Source organism: Accipiter gentilis, chromosome 2 (genome assembly GCF_929443795.1).
Source record: "Accipiter gentilis chromosome 2, bAccGen1.1, whole genome shotgun sequence".
NCBI lineage: Eukaryota > Metazoa > Chordata > Aves > Accipitriformes > Accipitridae > Astur > Astur gentilis.
Genome location: NC_064881.1, coordinates 8,622,373 through 8,639,123, shown reverse-complemented (window position 1 = coordinate 8,639,123; position 16,751 = coordinate 8,622,373). Strand labels below are relative to the sequence as shown.

At 45.7% G+C, this 16,751-nt stretch overlaps 2 protein-coding genes across 3 annotated transcripts in view; one reads left to right on the top strand and one right to left on the bottom strand.

Annotated features, from left to right (window-relative positions):
* The window catches only part of SPIDR (scaffold protein involved in DNA repair), a 209,157-nt gene extending 206,983 nt beyond the window's left edge, over positions 1-2,174 (bottom strand). For both annotated transcript variants that reach the window (XM_049827826.1, XM_049827836.1), the window contains exon 1: positions 2,016-2,174. In XM_049827826.1, the coding sequence (XP_049683783.1) occupies positions 2,016-2,030 (15 nt within the window). In that variant the 5' untranslated portion in view covers positions 2,031-2,174. The remainder of the gene's footprint in view (positions 1-2,015) is intronic.
* A 9,059-nt stretch (positions 2,175-11,233) lies between these two features.
* LOC126050131 (ethanolaminephosphotransferase 1-like) overlaps positions 11,234-16,751 on the top strand; it is a 59,332-nt gene continuing 53,814 nt past the window's right edge. Inside the window, exon 1 of the mRNA XM_049827619.1 lies at positions 11,234-11,313. Within this exon, the coding sequence (XP_049683576.1) occupies positions 11,257-11,313 (57 nt within the window). The 5' untranslated portion in view covers positions 11,234-11,256. The remainder of the gene's footprint in view (positions 11,314-16,751) is intronic.

The following is a 16,751-nucleotide window of genomic DNA, read 5'->3' as shown; positions in this document are numbered from 1 at the left end:
TTTAGTGCCTGGACAGATAGTGAAGTTTTAATTTAATATTAAAACATCCTTGCATTTTAAACCATCAAGTGAGGATTTAAGTGAAGGTTGCAGAATTAAAACCATAGTCTGTATTTTTTTTTTTTCAAGGCAAGATTATTTTTTTTATTCCTATGAAAACCAGTTTGCATATTTTCCAAAGACGATTCGCAAGAATACATACGATCCTGAGAAAGGACCTCATCAAGTTATAATCATTTGTGAAAAAATCTAAACTGTATGGCCACAGTCACAATGACCTGACATACCTCCTTCCACACTGTCAGCATGCATGTGGGAAAGAAAAAAAAAGAATTAAAAAAAAATCTCAAAATACTTTTCCTGTTGATATTGATGTGTGAGACTGATATTTTTAAAACACTGATTTAAAATCTTCCTTTGTGTTCATGATTTTTACTACTCTTGATGAAAGGCTATTCTTATTGACTGAGAGATGTACATTACCATTTGAACATCAGGATTTTTTTAACCTACACACGCTTATTTAAGCAAGAATATAAATTACTATGTGCTTACGTTGAGAAAAAAAAACCCTCATGGAATAAGAATACCATTGAAATGCTCTTTGTATTAATAACTGATGCCAAGCAGTTAGATAGAAATCCGCACTCTATCAAAATGGTTAAAACAGAACTATTTTAGAAAAACTTTCACAAGATTAAATTATCCAAAATGTTTAGGATACATAACAAAAAGGTATGATGCTGTTATTGTATCAGGTTGGTTTGGTTTTTTAAACAGTTTAGTTAATAGTCAGCAAGTGGAGAGGACTGCTGTCTTTTCACTTGGCCAGTATAGTTTTCATTGATGTAAAAACGAGGAACATTATCTTCGTCTGCAAAAGAAACTACTATTATCAAAAGCTGTCGTCACATTGCAACAAGAGTTGGTTAAACTTTGGCAGCTGAGGTGCGCAGCTTTTCACTAGTCAAGAACTTCAAAAATTTTTAGGAGAAAATATGCGTAGTGTCAGTATTAGAAGGTAACTTAAACGAAGTATAGTAGGTTGCTTTAAGCTTGTTGTTGACATTTTCTTCCATAAAAACTGATTTTAAGTGTGGTTATATTTAAAATTTCACACCATTTTATCCATACGCTAAATGGAAAACGAAATGCTTTAGAATCCAGATCTGCCATTGGAACTCTATAGCAAACAACGACCCTGGTAGCCTGTCTTTCAGCAGTACCTCAGTATTAGCATAAACACCGCCTATCAGAGACGGCATCCTAATTACTACGCTGCAGGTACCACCAAATGCACCGAGCAAACTACCAGACTAAGGAGACACACACAAAAAAAAAAAAACACCAAAAAACCAACAAACAAAAAAACGGCACGGCGCGCTCCTCCGCCCTCTGCTCCCACTCATGCCCCAAGCAGCCAAGCTACTCGAAAGAACATTAAGCCCGGCAATCTTGACAAGTCTCTTTTCCTCTCATGCTTTTCCTTGCCCTGCGCTTTTCCCCCGGCTGTCACCTAGTAAAAAGGCTGAAGTACGCCTTCCCTTCAGCGCAGCTGCGCCTCCACTGCGCAACGGTGACCGAAAGGTCAACGTTGCGCCATCGAGAACGCCACGAAGGCGGTGAAGGACCCCTTCTCCCGCCCCCGCTCCAGCGCGGCGGGCTGCCGGTACGCAAGCCTTGCCTCGGACCGAGCCGGAGCGAGCTCTCCTCCTCCGGCAGCCGGCGGGGCCCGAGGCGCCGGCCCCGCTCCCCGCAAGCCGCTGGCTGCCAGCCTGGGCTCGGCGGCCCCAGCCGCCGCCCGCCTGCCTGCCCGGGGCGCGCGCGGCCACACCGCCGCCCGCCGCCGGGACCGCCCTCTCCCGGGGAGCCGGCTAGCCGCTCCTTCGTACGACGCCTCCCCGGGCCCCGGCGGCGGGGGCCGCGGCTCGGCCCTGAGGGAAGGCCAGGGCGGCCGGGACCCGCCGCAGCCCCCTCCCCTCCTCTCCTCTCCTCTCCCGCGCGCAAGCAGGTACCTTCCTACTGGGCATCGCCCCTGACGAGGCAGCCACGTCCCCTGTCACGTGGCGGGGGAGCCCCCGGCGGGGGGCGGGGCAAAGGGGAACCCCCCAGCCCGCTCCCCTCCCCGAGCCGGCGGCTGCTCCCCCGCCCTTTCCAGCTTTGGCGCCGCGGGAGCCGCGGCTCCCGATTGGGCGGAAGTGGCGGACCGCGGGTGACGTCGCGGGGAAGGCAGAGGCTTCCCGAGGAGGTGATGGGTGCAATGTGCGCATGCGCTCTGTGCGGGGCCGGGGGAGGGGAGGGAAGGGGCGGGGAGGGGCGGGGCTGGCGGCCGTGAGGGAGCGGGCGCCACCGCCCCCTTCTCTCGCCTTTCCTCGGCCGCTCCCCTCCCTCCTTTCCTGCGGGGCTCCGAGGCGCAGGCTGCGCCGAGGGCGGGGTGCCACCTCTCCCGGCCCCGGCGCCGGCCCCGGCGCCGGATAGGCCCTCCTCACGGCGCAGCGGTTGTGAGGGAGGCGTTCAGGGGCTCCGCGCGCCCGCCCACCGGCCCTGCCGTGGCGCGGAAGCCCCGGCGGCGGCGGCGGCGGCGGGGGGTGTCGGGGGTCGCCGCTCGGCTCGGCGGAGTGGCGGGCCCGGCGGCGGGAGCCCTCAGGGCTTTCTCGGCGGGAAACGCCATCGCTGGCACCGCGTCCCTCCGTGCTGGGCGGGTTTGGCCTGCGGCCCCTTCCCCCCCCGAGCTGCCCCCGCGGCCTCAACGCGGAGCTGGGGGGGGGCAGCCGCTTAGGTCGCCTGTTCCTTTGCCCTGGGCTCTGGGTGAGTTGGCAGCCCTGGTTTCCAAGGGGGCGGTGTGGAGAGCGGTGACTGGCCTGTATTTGTGGTGAAAGGAGTTCCCCAACCTGCGTTTTGCTTCCGCATCCTTCATGATAGCCACGTTCACTCTGAAATAAATCTCAAAAAGAGTGGTGCTGTTTAACACCGCAAGGAAATAAACGAAGTACTGAGAACGTCTGAACACGAGACACTTTGCTGATAAATTTACAGGGAAAAAAGGGTAGTGTCAGTGCCAGGATGTAGGGACTTGGAATTGAAACTGCGTTGAATAGACCTTCTCTTCCATAAAATGGTAATTGCAGCTAACTGAGGGAAGAAAAGGCTGATGACCTTTGAAAAGGTTTTTCCGATAGCAGTGGAAACAGGAAAGGGACAGATGATAGGTTATTTTTGACTGCTTTTTGTGTGTTCTCAAGAAGGTCATTTAGGCTGTCAGGGCTGCTGTTAAGAATAATAAATCTTTGTAAAATGAGATAATTGTATCTCATAGCTTAATTAGAACTTATAAAGCACTTATATTTTGATAGAAGGTACTGTATGACTGCATTTTTATTATTAAACCCTAATTACACGTATCTATGTCTATAGTTTACAGTTTGTATTTTTTCCAAGGCGCCCTGTGGCCAATACCCATCTCGCATTCCCTTTATGAAACTGCCACTAATTAAAGTGGATTTTGCAAGGAGAGGAGAGCCAGAAACATCATGATCCAAACCCCATACTGCCTTTGATTGTTATGTTCAAAACAGAATTAAAAGCACAGTGTTCTCATCCTTCCAAAAATTTGCGGCATTTCTTCCGAAATTACCAGACTGACAAATGAATTCTATTATGTACCATCAAAGTGGTTTTCTTTAGTATTTGAACAAGTATGTTATTGCACTATTCAGTTAAACACTCTGTGTTAGAGCTAAACCTCAGAGAAATACATGGACCACAGAAGTCTGGTCTGCTTAGTGAGTCTGTATTTTTTTTTCTGTACATAATCTCCTTCTGAGGACTCCAGGGTGCTCACACCTGGGAGGAACTTACTTGTGTAGAATCCCAAGGTGGTGACCCAATCAATAGATTTCCTTTATTTGTTCTCATGTTCTTCACAAAGAAGTACTGAAATGACATGGAAATAGAGGAAATGGGACAGAAAACCACCCTATATATTAGGAATTAAAATAAAGCTGTGATTGTTTTTTAAAATAATGTTTCTGTGGAGAAAGAATAGATGCTGAGCTTCTTGACAAAATCTCAATTTTCATAATGCCAGTACATTATTCTTCAAGTCTGTTAAAAATTTCTGTGCATTATACTTTTGGAAGTCAGAATTAATGCAATTGGCTCGCTAATTTTTTAAGAACTGTTTTTTCATCTGCATAACACAAGCATCTCTGTGTTCTCACAGGCTTAAATAATAGTTTGAGTTCACTGTTTTATCTGATACACTGATTGACCATGGGGGTGGTCAAGATCAAATTTACTGCTGCTCAGGGAACATTAAGAAATTTTATACTTCTTGTATTTTTGTTGCATGAAAATCACTGAAAAAATATAGAATTCCTGTTAACAATAAAACTGGATTTCTTTAGTGAAGTCCAGAAAAAAGAGCATTTATTGGTCGGGTGTGCTGTTGATTGCATTGATGTTTCTCAATCCATGTGTAGAAGGAACTTCTCCCTCAAAGAAACAAAATGTATTTTATACAAATGAATCAAAAGACAAGGAGGCTTAAATTACTGAAAAAGTTTGGAGACCTTGCTCATCTTGATTGAATGTGCCCGTCCTTCATTCTAACATGGGTTTATGGACTCATTTCCTCTTGCTGAGCATTAAGTTACAGTTACAGCTTTAAAAGCTTTCAAGTGTATAAAGCCTGGTACAGACAATGTCAAATTCAAACATAGAGAAAGGTTTTTGGTTTGAGTCATTTCCTTAGTAAAGTTTTAAAAGTCACAAACATCCCAGCCACTTAACTGGGATGAGACAGATGAGGAAAAACTCGTTAAGTATTTTACAGTTTGTCTTTCAGGGTCAGCTGGATTTTTATGAATCTATCAGGCAAGAGGTGATCCCAAGCCCTAGGCTAGATCACAGGCAGATCCCTAGCCTAGATCCAAAATAACATTTTCTTCTTTAGACTGTGTTACAGTTTGATGATTCCAGGCTTTCTAAGGTTTCCTAGGAAACAACATGAAACACTTCAGACTTCTTAATCCCAAAGCTGTAGTGTCAGTTCCGCTATAAATTAAATTGTACCATTTCACAGTACAATGCATGGCTATGCCAAGGCAAGCTGTAAACTTGCGGAAAAAAAATTTAAAAAAACCCCAAAACCCTCAGGGGATGCCAGATTTTAGTGAAGTAAACAGAGTCAAGTTCTTACATTCATGCAAATTAAAAATTAATAACAGATCATTTAAGAATCAAAAGCAAAAATAGGTTTTAAATGGATCAACATACCCGGGAAGCATCTTTTTACCAGCCCTTGCCCCTGGCCCATAAAGCCACGAGGGGCTCCAGCCCCAGGGGCTTCCCGGTTGCCGACCAGCACAAGGTGGCTGCGTGCTGCGCGCAAGACCCGTCGTCTCAGCATCTCACCACCAAGCTGCTGCCTATGGCATCTTATGATCGCTGACATTTTTATGTCTTCTCCTGCTATGTCTTTGTGTTCAATGCTATAAAAGAAATACGAGTATGTAACTTTCTGGCAGACAGTAACATTTGGGAAACATATTTGCCTGCTTTTTATAATATGTCTCTCTAGTTTAATGAGATAAACGCAAATAAAATAAGAGTTTCCAAGCTGAAGCTGAATATCTATTATCACAGTACTCTGTTTTGGCTCTAACTGGTGAAAAAAAATTGCAGGCACATATTGAGAGCTGGAAAAAATGGCACTTTTTAAACTTCAGTCATTAGACCAGTTTACTCCCACCCAAGTTCTTCCTGTTAGTTTAATTCAACAAGATTTTAAGATTACTGAGGTACTGATAACACTGCACGTAATACATTTTAGTAACTTCAGGAACTGAATTTCCTCTTTTAGGTCCAGTATTAATACTCCTTTAGCATAATTGGTTTTATCATGACTATGGTGTACCCTTGTGTTGAAGACTTGACAAAGACTGTTCTTGAAAAACCTGAAGCAATGCCATGCCCAAGAAGGAAGAGTATGTTGAAAAGTGGATGGGGTCTGCTGTCTACAGTCAAGATCTTTTCAGTTTGAAAAGTTCATCTTAAGCATCGCTTAAGCCCAGCATATCTATACTAGTGAGGGGAAGAAGGCTAATGATTGGCATGGATTCATGTGCATCTGTACTGTTTGAGGCTAGCTGCTCCACAGCAGCCTGAAGGGAGCTGGCATAATCCAAAGCAGAGCTGGGAAGAAGGTAAACATGTAAGTGGTGTGGAGAGCTGGCTCCAGTGCTCAGCAGACTTTCCCATTAGCAGACTGGAGGGAGCCAGGGCACAGGCTTGAGTACTGCCCTGTGATTGCCCTTGCTGAGTTGCCAGCAGGCTCCCTGGCCTCGATCAGGCCCTCCCAGCTGGCGTATTCCCAAGCAGTGCCCCTGGCACTGTTTAGGAGGTGATAGGACAAGCCAGGACTTGTTTTCCATAGGTGGTATGGACAAGGCTGCCCTGACTTGGAAAAGAGTTTAATTACATGGTCACAAGATGTACCATGCCACTTGCCCTCAGAGCCCGACAATGGATTCAAGCCTGTTTTATTTATTAGTATAGTATATTGACTAGTGACACTTACGCGATATTTTGTTTGACATTTTCTTTCATCACTGTGCCAATACAGAGCAAACCTCTAAGGAGCTGTGATCTGCAGCACAGGAAACGGGGATTAAGCTGTCTTTTTAAAGGGTCCTCTGTGATGATGAGTCTCACGGGTTAATCTCAGGAGTGGCTACCTCCAAATTCCAAAATTTGCCATAAAGCAGCTAAGAACCAAAAAGTACAGTCCTGCCACTACCTACATTTCCCCAAACCAAGACCCTATTTTTTTCCTGGTACTCCTTCCATCTTTAAAAATTTCCTTTCCCTTTATGTGCCTGCTTTACTCTGAGAGTAAGGTTGTACAGTCTGTTCAGTGCGCTGAACAGGCCAGAACTGGGAAGAGCTGACTTGCTAAGGAGCAAGTTACCATGCATCAGTGCAGAAACACTGCTGTTGCACAAGGCAACAGCATCTGCTCACTCTATTTTGACACATAACTCTTTTCAGAACAAATGACTTTTCCTTTCCAGGTAGGAAAGTCATCATGAGAATCCCCATACAGACTGCATCTTCTGGGAACATGGGAGCTTGTACCTGCCCAGAATCACCTGTCCCCTTGCTGTAGGGTGGCACCCAGACACATCCAGCACAAGGAGTACCCTACGATACTCGGCATGCCTTGTCCCTGAGCTGTGTGATCCTCCACACCGTAATATCCATCGCTTTTATCTAACTCCAGCATCACAGAGACTCAAATACAGGCTGTGGGGACTAGACCTGCCACTATGGCCAGGCCATATGTCCCGTATCTGCAGAATCCTACATGTCTCACTGCCAAGTGCCCACTGACGTGGTGGCCGTTTCCCCTGCACCAGGCGTGCTCTAGAACGAAGGCAGAGGGAGGACTGTGGGATGCAGCAGTGGCTCGCTGCATTTGCATTGATTGCAAGCCCTGTAATAGCTAACAAGCCGTAATCTGGTTACACTACTTAAGTTGCTTCATTTGTTTTCTAATCATTAGCCATATTCTAGCCATATTCTGAAATTCACAAACTGTTTTTTGAATACTGTTGTTGATGTAGTAGAAGTAGCTCTCATTCAAACAAAATTGGACGTCATCTGTAAGGTCCTTTAGTGAACTGCCAGTAGAAGTCTACCTTCACAGAGCTTACCTGCCCATGGGCAAACTGAAACTGCAAATGGACAACTGGCTTTGGAACTGATACAGCAATTTTTGAGGATAGATGTGATCATTTTCTAGCATTCAGTACTAATACTAGGTTAAATAGCCATGAGTTATAAACCAGGTTAAGAGACCAAGATAAACTTACAAAGAGCCTGAAACTTAAATTGAGCCTCTAAACTCTAGCCACCTTAGAAGAACTTTACAGCATAGACATCCTGGATTTTAATAGATTTATGCTAGCCCATGCAGTGATGGGGAGGGAAGCACTGCCTGAGTCCTATTGTGTTAACGCACATGAGGGGAATCTGAGGTGTCCCACACTGCTCCCTCTTTACCTGTTCCTCCCAGCACATTAGTCCCTTCTTCAGCTGCTTTGGCAGCTGATCATTTTGGGTTTGCTGTCTGCATGATTTCTCTCTGCTTTTTCTTACTTCTTGAAGTAGGCAGGAATGTACTGATAGATGCCTCCCAGATAAAGGCTATTGCATAGCAGGCAGCTTTAAGTTGGGGAATAAACAAGACACTGTCATAAATTATTACAAGCCAAAGTTGCCGTACTAGGCAGTTTCCCCTATGCAAGAAGCTCCATCATTATTACTTTATTAATATAACGTGTAACAGAGGGTGAAAACAGAAAGCCAAGCATTTATTCTAAGCCGTCCTGAGCCCTCATCTTTTTGCCTACCACTTTGATGGATTGAAAATACAACTTGTCTTGATGTTTGGTTTCTTTTTTTTTCTTTTTAAATGCCATTTGGATCTGTGAAACAGCTCTTTTTAACTTTTTCTTGCATGTACCAGTGGTAGAATATGCCCGCTCTTTCAAAATAGTAAATCACTGCTTTCCTCTCAGTGCTACGCATCATTAGTAAACAGCACTGAAGACCTGAGAATTCCCTGGCTGATTTCACTGGATTAAAATCTGACCTTGAGCTATTTCCCCTGAGCTGCAGAAAGCTGTGTTCAGGACGTTTACTTAGTAAAGTCTGAACTGTCACAAATGTCCCAGCCACAGTTGTTAAAAAACTTAAGCTTTTTCTATAATGAAAATTAACTGTTCTCTGATTTGGGCTTTTGTCTTAATGCTTGTCTCATCCACATTCAAGCTCATGAAATGGCAGTCTGTTCAGGTTATAATATGCATGTGCTGGTGCCAGTTAGAGCTCCTCTTTACTCAGGCTACAACTCTGAAAAGACAGAAGAGAATGTGCTCCAGCACTAAGGCTGCTTTCACTGCTCTTCCCACAATCCTGCATGTAGGACAGCTTGGATCACAGCTTAAACAATTCTCCGGAAAAGAACTCTAAAACATCTCAGATTGAAAAATATAACCATAGAATAACCTCTAAACATATACATGGGTACGCACGGAAACAGAGAGAACATCGGGTGTAGCAGTAAACCACGTGGCTGTGGGTTTTGCTCGCACCTGGGCTTCGCTAGCCTGCGTGCTTGGTCTTAAGGGCCAACCACTCATATGAATCGTGATGCCTAAATCAAAGAAGGTTCTTAATTCAAAGGCTAACACATGTCAGTATAATTTCCACAGCATTCTCAAGTGTTACTTGTGTCATAGCTTGCTCTGTGATGTTCCATACCCGGTCACCACTCTGTTTCCCTTTCTTCAGTATAGCTTATCTAACACTGCCTCCTCCTTTGACGTCTTCCTTAGCAGACACAGAACATGCTGATGTACGAATCATGAAATTGCATTTTTACATATATGCAGTCTTTTACATTCTCTGTTTAGTGGAGTATTTATGACAGTTTTTTCAAAAAGTGTTTCATTCATGACCAATACAGTTTTGAGAGAAGAACAGGAAATAAAAACTGTGCTCTGTATCTGCTATATTTCTATATATTCTATATCTGTATCTTCATGACTGCACATCTTCTTTGAACAAAAATTTAGAGGCCTGCAAAGAGAAAAAATACTTTGTGACCTTCTAGCTTTCAGAAAAGCAAGCACCTTTTCTACCACTGTCCATCACGCTGCTAATAGTTGTTCACCCAAATTTGTGCTTTTGTGTTTGAGGCTTATGAGTGTTGGAGATAAGAAATGAAAGTGATAACTATAAAATAGTTTGGTCAGTTTTAGTAACTTACTTGCATAAAAAAATTGCGCCGAGTACAGTAGTAGTCACGCGTCTTTTCTTAGATTCCCTTGTAGATGAATTCAGTAGCATAATACAACTTAAAAATGCAATAGTAACAATGAGAGGTGAAGGGGATCCCAGATAAAAATCCAGGGTATGAACACTAACTAAGATTAGAGTTGGCTCCTGAAAAATATGAGCTCCCAACACTTTAGCTTTCCTAACTGGAATCAAGCTTTAACTTGGCAACCTGAAGGCGAGTGCTACAGTTCTGGGTTGTTTTCAAGAGCAGAAGTTTAGATGCTGCTGCTGGAAGCAGAATGTAGGTGTAAGCACATCTCAAGTGATTAATGTGTAGCTAATAATACAGAACAAGAACCATTGCATACAGTTTGCACTTAGCGATTTTAACTTGTATATAATTCCTATCAAACCTGCACAGTTTGTAAAATAACACTGGCTCTCACAATGCATTAGGTGCCTGGAAGAGCTCGTGGGTTGCGATTAATGGATTTTAATCGATTTCCTTTCTGGATAAGATTCCATTTGGTCAATAAGGTCTCAGACCCTGATGTGTCTGATTTCAACTCTCCCTCTAACAGTGTACAGTGAAGGTAAGACAAGCTGTCATGCCGTATGCTTAAATGCATTTGCAGCTGAAACGTTACTCGTGATGTCTTCCAGTCTTTTGCCTACACCAGAGCCTCGCTTCCCCGGAAATCAGAAGGTGCAGAACGTACTGCAAACTGATGTGGTATGAAGGGCTCCGGTACAGGTGTTTTAATAAAGAGATGCAAGAGGCAGACGACTGCTGGAAAGGAATGCCAGTAAACCCCTCGATCCTCAGCGTCACCCGTTTCTAGAACACATCACTTAAATAACCTTGTTTTGTATCCCGTCTCCACAGGCAGACCTTCGCGCCTTCTATAAACACGGCATCTTTAATACACCTTTAGCCAGGAAACTAGTTTCAGGGGCCCGATGCCGCGACGTTACTTGGGTGACGGCTCGCTGTGACCACGGAGGCTGCTGCAGACTATCCCCGCTACCGGGTACCGTGAGGAAATGAAAGGTTTATAAAAGACGCTAATGGCGGGCTGGCACCGAGGCCGGAGGAGCCTACCGGGGCCGCGGGGAAGCGCCCGGTCCCAGGGGCGCGGCGGTTGCGGCGGGAGCCGCCCGGGGAGAGCCCACCGCCGGCGGGCACCCGGCCCCGCGGGGCACCCCTGCCCCGCGTACCGCCGCCGCGCCGGGACGCGGGGGGCCCCGCGGACGCCCGGCAGCGGGCGGCAGGCCCCAGCCCGCGGGGCGCGGCCGGGGAGCCGCCCTCCGCCCGCCCCCGGCCCCGCCGCCTCCCTCCCTTCCCCTCCCCTCCCCTCCCCTGCCTCCCCTGCCGGCGCGGCGCGGCGCGGCGCGGAGCACGGCGGGGCGATGTGGCGGTGGCGGTATGTCAGCGGCCGGCAGCTGGACGGCTTCCGCCGGTACAAGGTAACGGCCGGGGGGCGGTGCGGGGGGGCAGCGGTGTGCGGCCGCCCCTGCTGGGGCTGGTCCTCCCGGTTTGGCGTGGCGGGGCTCCGGAGGGCTCCGGGCTTACGGGCGCAGTTGGCTCCGCTCCGGGGCGGCTGAGCGCCCGGCCCTGCTCTGCGTGCGGCCCCGGCCGGCCCATCCCATCCCATTCCGTCCCATCCCATCCCATCCCATCCCTGCGCCGCTGGAGGGGCCGCCGGGCTCCCACCTGTGCCCGCTCGGTCAGCGGCCAGCCGCAGGGAGGGTGCCCTGTGCCTGGCCGGGGTCTTGCTCAAGATCAAGTGAGCGTGAGGATGGGAACGGGGTGTTTACGAAGTGGCACGTCTCGGTGGGAACAAAGTTGACTGGGTTCTAAGTGAGTAGCAACACTTTTAAAAACCCTGCACGTTTTAAAAGAGAAACACGGGATAGGAGTAATTCGGTATTTCTGTAAGAAAGTGGGCACCGATGGTGCTTGTCTGGCTCTATGCAAATTAGTCCTACGCAGGAACGCTTTGGCTTTGAGGAATAAATAAGAAAGCCGGGGAAAAAAGCTTACTTTAAGTAGTCTGAACTAAACCTCGTGTTTGCAAATAACAGGCCTACAGAACTCAAATGAATGGGTGGATCATTAGATATTTTGATTTACCAATGGTATGTTGCAGACTTATGAGATACCTGCGTTTTGTTCCCAGGACATTGCGCATGTGTTGCCGGGGATTATCCAGACTTGCTGTAGTTGAGGTGCAGGTGTCTGAATCGGGCCATGCCACCCTCTACACACCCCCTCACCCTGCTCCCTGGTGAAAGCATGGGAGGCACGCCAGCTTCCACCAGCACAACGCCCAACCTTTTATTTGACGTTCAGTTTCCTAAAGCAGCCCCTACCCCATGCTCCCCATGCTTCTTGCCTTACTGCTTTTACTACGTGCGCTCCCAACCTGGCCTCCAGCCATGGGACTCGGTTTCTCTGGGCTCCTGCCCAGCCGTTTGCCCAGGCCGGCAGTTCTGCCTGCTCGCTGCATAGTGAATGATGGTGGAGTAACTGTGGTTTCAAGAGCCTTCTCCAGGTCAGTTGCTAGGAACTTGCTATGCACAGCAGCTTGTTAAAATGTACCAACCTGTTCGCGTGTCTCCAGCCTGAGTGGGATAAAACATGTTGCAAGCTGCATCTGGCCACTGGGCGAAAGTTGCACAGGTCTGTGCTTGAGCGGTGGAACTGCAGCCTTGACTGAGATTACCAGAGGAAAAATAAAAAGCTAATTTTAGCATAAACAGACATTATTATTTAAGTAACTTTTCTAAAATATTTGAGTTTGTAGTACAAATATAAGGAACACTTGTATTACCTTCTTCATTATCACTGGAATGAAAGTAGCTGTGAACAAGTGCAGATGGGGAAGAATCAAGATAACTTTTTTTTTAAAACTTGTAATCATTGTGTAGTACTTACGAATGGCAAATGATTACCAAAAGGCAGAATCGCATAGTAAAACACTTTAGTTGAGTGTATTAAAATTACTTTGGTTTCTTGGGAGCATTGCAAAGGCCGGAAAATATGTTGGGTAGTTTTCTTAACTACAGGAATCAGCCAGTACACTTAAGAAGTATCCGTTCAGCTATGTTCTGGAAAACTATGGTAAGTACAGGTTTTGGAAAGGTGAAATCAAATCTTCAGTTCTTTATTATCTGAGGTGACTTGGGACAGGGACATCTCGGAAATAAATAAATAAACCCAAATGACTCAGGTTACACCCAAAGAAATACAGCTGTGGGAGGTCAGTGCTGTCGAGCTGGTGCAGTATCTGCACCATTTTCATGGTGCTCCAGGTTGCTGCAGGACGTGGCAGGTGATGGCAGCTCTGCCCATTCCTGAAGTGCTGCTCACAATGGGTTAAAGTCCTCCAAAAATGCAAAAGTTGTGCAGCAAGGAGAGGCAAGGAGATGCTAATCGCTGCCATAATCGACTCCCTGCCTCCTCGCCTGCCTCACCCTCCCATGCCCAGGGCTGCTACCACAACCACAGCTTTGTTCTCACCACCTCCCAGGCCTGAGACATGCTCTTCAACCTCTTATTGCCCTCTGGCTGCCATCTCCTCCATTCACCCCTTCAGCCTAGGGCCTCACCTCATCCTGCCTCTCCAGCTTCCCAGCCCCACTGAGGAGGTTGCTGCTGCCGCCTTTGCTGCCTACTCAACAGGACTGGCAGTAAATTCGGATTCCTGTGCCCAGCAGACACAGGTTACCTCTTTTTGCAACCACCTGGCTATCTCTGTAGTGTGTTTCCTGGTGGACCCAGCTTAGAGTACAGTGGAGGGATACATGGGTGAAGAGCTAGATAATCTCATAAAGGATTTATTAGCACATGTTCAATATTGAGCTAAAACAATGTATTGCTTCCAGACCTGAAGTGTGCCAAGGAAACTAGGTAGGGGCATCCATCTCTCCATTGTGCATGACATTGCAGGATTATATTTGCGCTAGTATCAGTGGCTTAATATGCTCCACACTTTGCGCAGTTTATTCACTGAGCTGATCTGGAGCTGATCATAATGCAGCTTAAAAGAATAATTTGTGTAATCAACTCCTTTCATAAAGGTAAGTTTGGCCTGAAAAAAATACTGTTCGATTTTCAAAATTTTCACGCAGCTGAACTCATTTCTCTGCCATGAATGCCCCAATTGTATGTCTCAGGCACTGTCTGTCTCCTGTTCGCAGTTGGAGGAGGGCCTTGGCAACAAAACCCGTGCAGTTCTTTGCAAAGGGAATGGCAGACCTGATGAATGCAAAGACTTCAGCACCCTTTAGCATCGTCAGGTCCATGCGTATTATGCTTTTGAAGCAAGTTTTCCCCAATTACCAAACTTTGGTTTACATCACAGAGTGGCTCCAGAGCACACAAAATGCATTCCCTTTGAATGAGCCTAAACCAGATGTACTAGGAACACACAAGAACACCCAATACATTCAGTCCATGGTATCATACTGGAACCAGTTCAGTGTAAAACCTTCTGAAATCCTTACAGCATGGGCATCGGATCCTTAGGGCTTAGCTATTGCACTTTACCAATCTATTCCTGTTTGTTCTGCATGTTAATGGAGATTCAGATTCAGTTTTCCTTTTTCTGCTCAAAAGTGCACTGAGAACAGGTGGAGATGTAATGATGAGACAGTTCAGATGCAACCCTGGGTATTGCTGCTGTGGTAATTCTGCTGTCTTTCTGCATGTGGGGCAGGTGTGCAGGTGCTAATTTCAGGACAGTTGTATGCTCGGCTGATTTGCTGCAACCGTAGTGCAGAAGCAGCTGATACTTGGATTTTGTGCTGTTCCCTGGGATCTGGAGTGACACAGCTGAAAAGCTGCAACTGACTGCAATTGTAGGGCTTGGGTCTTGTCGTTCCTACTTTTATATTTCTGTTATCAGCTTTTTGCAGTTCTAGGGGAGCACCTGTGGAATTACACAGCTGCATTTTTTCCGCCTGTTTGGGTTTCTGTTGGAAACCAGCAGTTCTGAGACAGCTAGGTGATGAGTACAAATGAAAGCAGAATTTAGTTTATTTTCATCCTCCTCACCAGAATGCAATAATGTTAATGATGAGCTCTTGTTGCCATTGCCTCTTCTCATCACTGAGATCTTAGGATTTCCTTTGCAAATCTGCCTTGAATCAGCTTTTCTACAGCATATGTGCGTGGAGGTTTTCAAAGCCAGAAAACTCTGACACCTTGTCCTCTCTCAGAATAAAAGAGATCTAAGGACAAACTGTAGAGGCTTGACTCAAAGAATAGGCCTTGGAAAATATGTTTTAAAAAATCAGAGATAACATTAAAAAGTAAGGTCTAAGGTTCCACATTTTCATCTTGGTATGTCCACACTGTTTCTATCCTCTAAGCCATTTTTAGATGGTAACTAACTCCCTGTGCAGAGAAGGGAGGCCAGTAAATGAGGTATGTGTGGTTTGATTTCAGTGAGGCTTCTGCTATTGTCCTGCATTCTCGTAAGAAAAGTAGGTAGAGGTAAGTAAGACAAAATTGGTGTAAAATGGAAACACATTACCCTAAAGAGTAATTTTAATTTATCTGTCAAAGTAGGAGGTTCTATCAAATGGGATTCTACCTAACAGAGCTGTCTCTTTGTCCCAGCTCTGCTGCTGCTCAGTACTTTCATTGATTAACAGAAGGGAGATTAGTCTTGTGAAACTTTCATGTGATACTAAAGCACTTTGAAGAATAGGCTTATGATTTAAAATGTTCTTGAAAAAGGGATATAGTGGCCAGAAATCAATACAAAGAAATGCAGTAAACAAGGTACAATGCTTAGGGGAAACAAAATCAACATTTTGAACATAAAATAAGAGACAACAGACTGCAAAAAAGATACCTGGGGATCAGAGTGTCAGCAGCGTTGTAGCTGTTGTAATAAAGAAAAAAAAGCTCTTAAGTGTGAAGTGTCATAGATATGTCAAAGGGTTACATATACTCCTGTAGCTGATGTACTTGATCAGGTATAATAACGTGTTGTGCTTGCTTTGGCACACAGTTTACAATCCACAGAACAGCATTAGGAATATTAAGGCTTAGAAAAGATGAACTGTGAGAAAGAGTCTGAGTACTGTGGGATTAAGAACCTAACAGCCAGTTAGTCTTCATGCATACCCTTTTAAAGAAAGACAATACGTAAGTTTCACCTGCTCAAAGAGAAATTTAAGGCAGGTGCTCTGTCAGTCTTGTATCGAGAAGGGTCGCTGGAACAGGTACTAAGGGGGATTGTGCAATAGTTTTACCAGTCTTAAGAAATGATTCGATTTCTCTGAAGGAGGATCTATAATCTAGTGTTGAGTGTTAATAAACAGTTGCTTTTAGCAAAGTTTTAGATAATGTGTTCTATTTTAATCTGCCGACATCGTCATTTATCGCAAGCAGTTGGCTCATTACCTCATGGTAACTTGATCTGCTTCCTGCATGTCTGCTAAACGTGATCCTCCATTAGGTGAGCGCGATGGACTAGAAGACCTCTCAGGTTACATCCCAGACCTCATTTTGGTACGTTAGAGAAACAAGATCAGATGTATGATGATCACGTTTCAAGGCTTGATTGTTTCTCTCATACGGACTTATACTAGAAGAGCAAAGTGTGTCGAGTATAATCTAGCCAATTACTTTCTGGAAGTTCAGGAGCGGTCCAGGTAGAAGACTGGATTTCTGTTAACTCTTTGTGCGTTTCCAAGGCTACCTGTGTAACTATGAGATTGAGAAACATAAAGGGTTCTGCTTCACATTGATTGAACGTGAGTTTTGCTTTTGACTCTGGTAACACAAGGATTTTGCATGATTTTGAAAATTTAGGATGAGACTTTCATTTGCTTATTTATCTGGAACTTCTTAGGAGACAGTTAATACTGTACATGATTGCACACGGACA